At 44.4% G+C, this 1,130-nt stretch overlaps 1 protein-coding gene across 1 annotated transcript in view; it reads left to right on the forward strand.

The window, feature by feature from the left end:
• The window catches only part of LOC101862758 (probable serine/threonine-protein kinase tsuA), a gene marked incomplete in the record, with an annotated part of 12,615 nt that overhangs the window by 7,201 nt on the left and 4,284 nt on the right, over window positions 1-1,130 (forward strand). Inside the window, 1 exon segment of the mRNA XM_035972737.1 lies at window positions 966-1,056. Within this exon segment, the coding sequence (XP_035828630.1) occupies window positions 966-1,056 (91 nt within the window).

A 1,130-nucleotide genomic window follows, 5' to 3' on the forward strand; every position in this document is an offset into this window, starting at 1 on the left:
CCCCCCCGTTCCCCCCTCTCCGGACCGCGCGTGAGAGCTCCTTCAGACAGAGACTCAGCACGTGCGTGGACGCGCAAGAGGCCCTTAACCCACATGAGTTAGGACTTGACCACAGGGGGTTCAATTGCTCCTTAGACTTTATTATTTGACCACATGGCCGAACAAACCCACTTTCCTGGTGAAATAAATAGCTTCACATCTCCACATGCTTTATTTGATCACATGGCCGAATAGCCATACTTGCTTTGTGATTGTCCCTCACGATTCATTTGACCACATGACCGAATAGCCCTACTTGCTTTGTGAAAAATAACTCCACATGATTTATTCGACCACATGGCCAAATAGACCCACTTTCTTTGTGAAAAACCTCCACATGCTTAATTTGACTACAGGGCTAAATAGACCGACATGCTTTATAAAAATAATGAAATAATTGCTTCCTTTATTTGAATTATCGTGATGTTGTTGGCTCTAATTTTGCCAGATTGAGGTTAAGGATTCGAGGATGAAAGAATTTACCGACAGTGTTAGAAACAAGAATGACTTGTGGGTTTAACAATAAGAACCTTCTCCCGTCTCTGTCTTTCACGAGCTCTCATTTGTTGTGTTCAGTCCCCCACCCCTTCCACCCCCTCCCTTCTCTGTTTCTCTCTGTCTCTGTTCCATCTTTCCTTCCTTCTCTCCCTCCTCTGTCTGTCTGTCTGTCTGTCTGTCTGTCTGTCTGTCTGTCTGTCTGTCTGTCTGTCAGGCTGTGTCTGTCTCTGTGTCTGTCTCTGTCTCTCTCTCTCTCTGTCTCTGTCTCTCTCTGTCTCTCTGTCTCTCTGTCTCTCTCATAATGAATCATATATGCCCCCCCCTCATTCTTTCACTCTAATGTATTCAAAAGTGCTGTAAAATCTTAATTTATCTAGCCTATAAGAGACCCCCTCACAACCCGCCCTTTCTGTTCTTCTGTACCTCAGAACTCACAGTATTCCAAGCTGGAAAAGGCTGACATCCTAGAACTCACTGTGAAACATCTGAAAAATGTGCAGAGATACCAGGTCTCTTCTTGTGAGTAGTCTTTGTTATTTTATTATGCATTTGCAACCTATTAGAGCCACACACACACACTCACTCTCACACAC

Source organism: Aplysia californica, unplaced genomic scaffold, assembly GCF_000002075.1.
Source record: "Aplysia californica isolate F4 #8 unplaced genomic scaffold, AplCal3.0 scaffold00819, whole genome shotgun sequence".
Classification (NCBI taxonomy): domain Eukaryota; kingdom Metazoa; phylum Mollusca; class Gastropoda; order Aplysiida; family Aplysiidae; genus Aplysia; species Aplysia californica.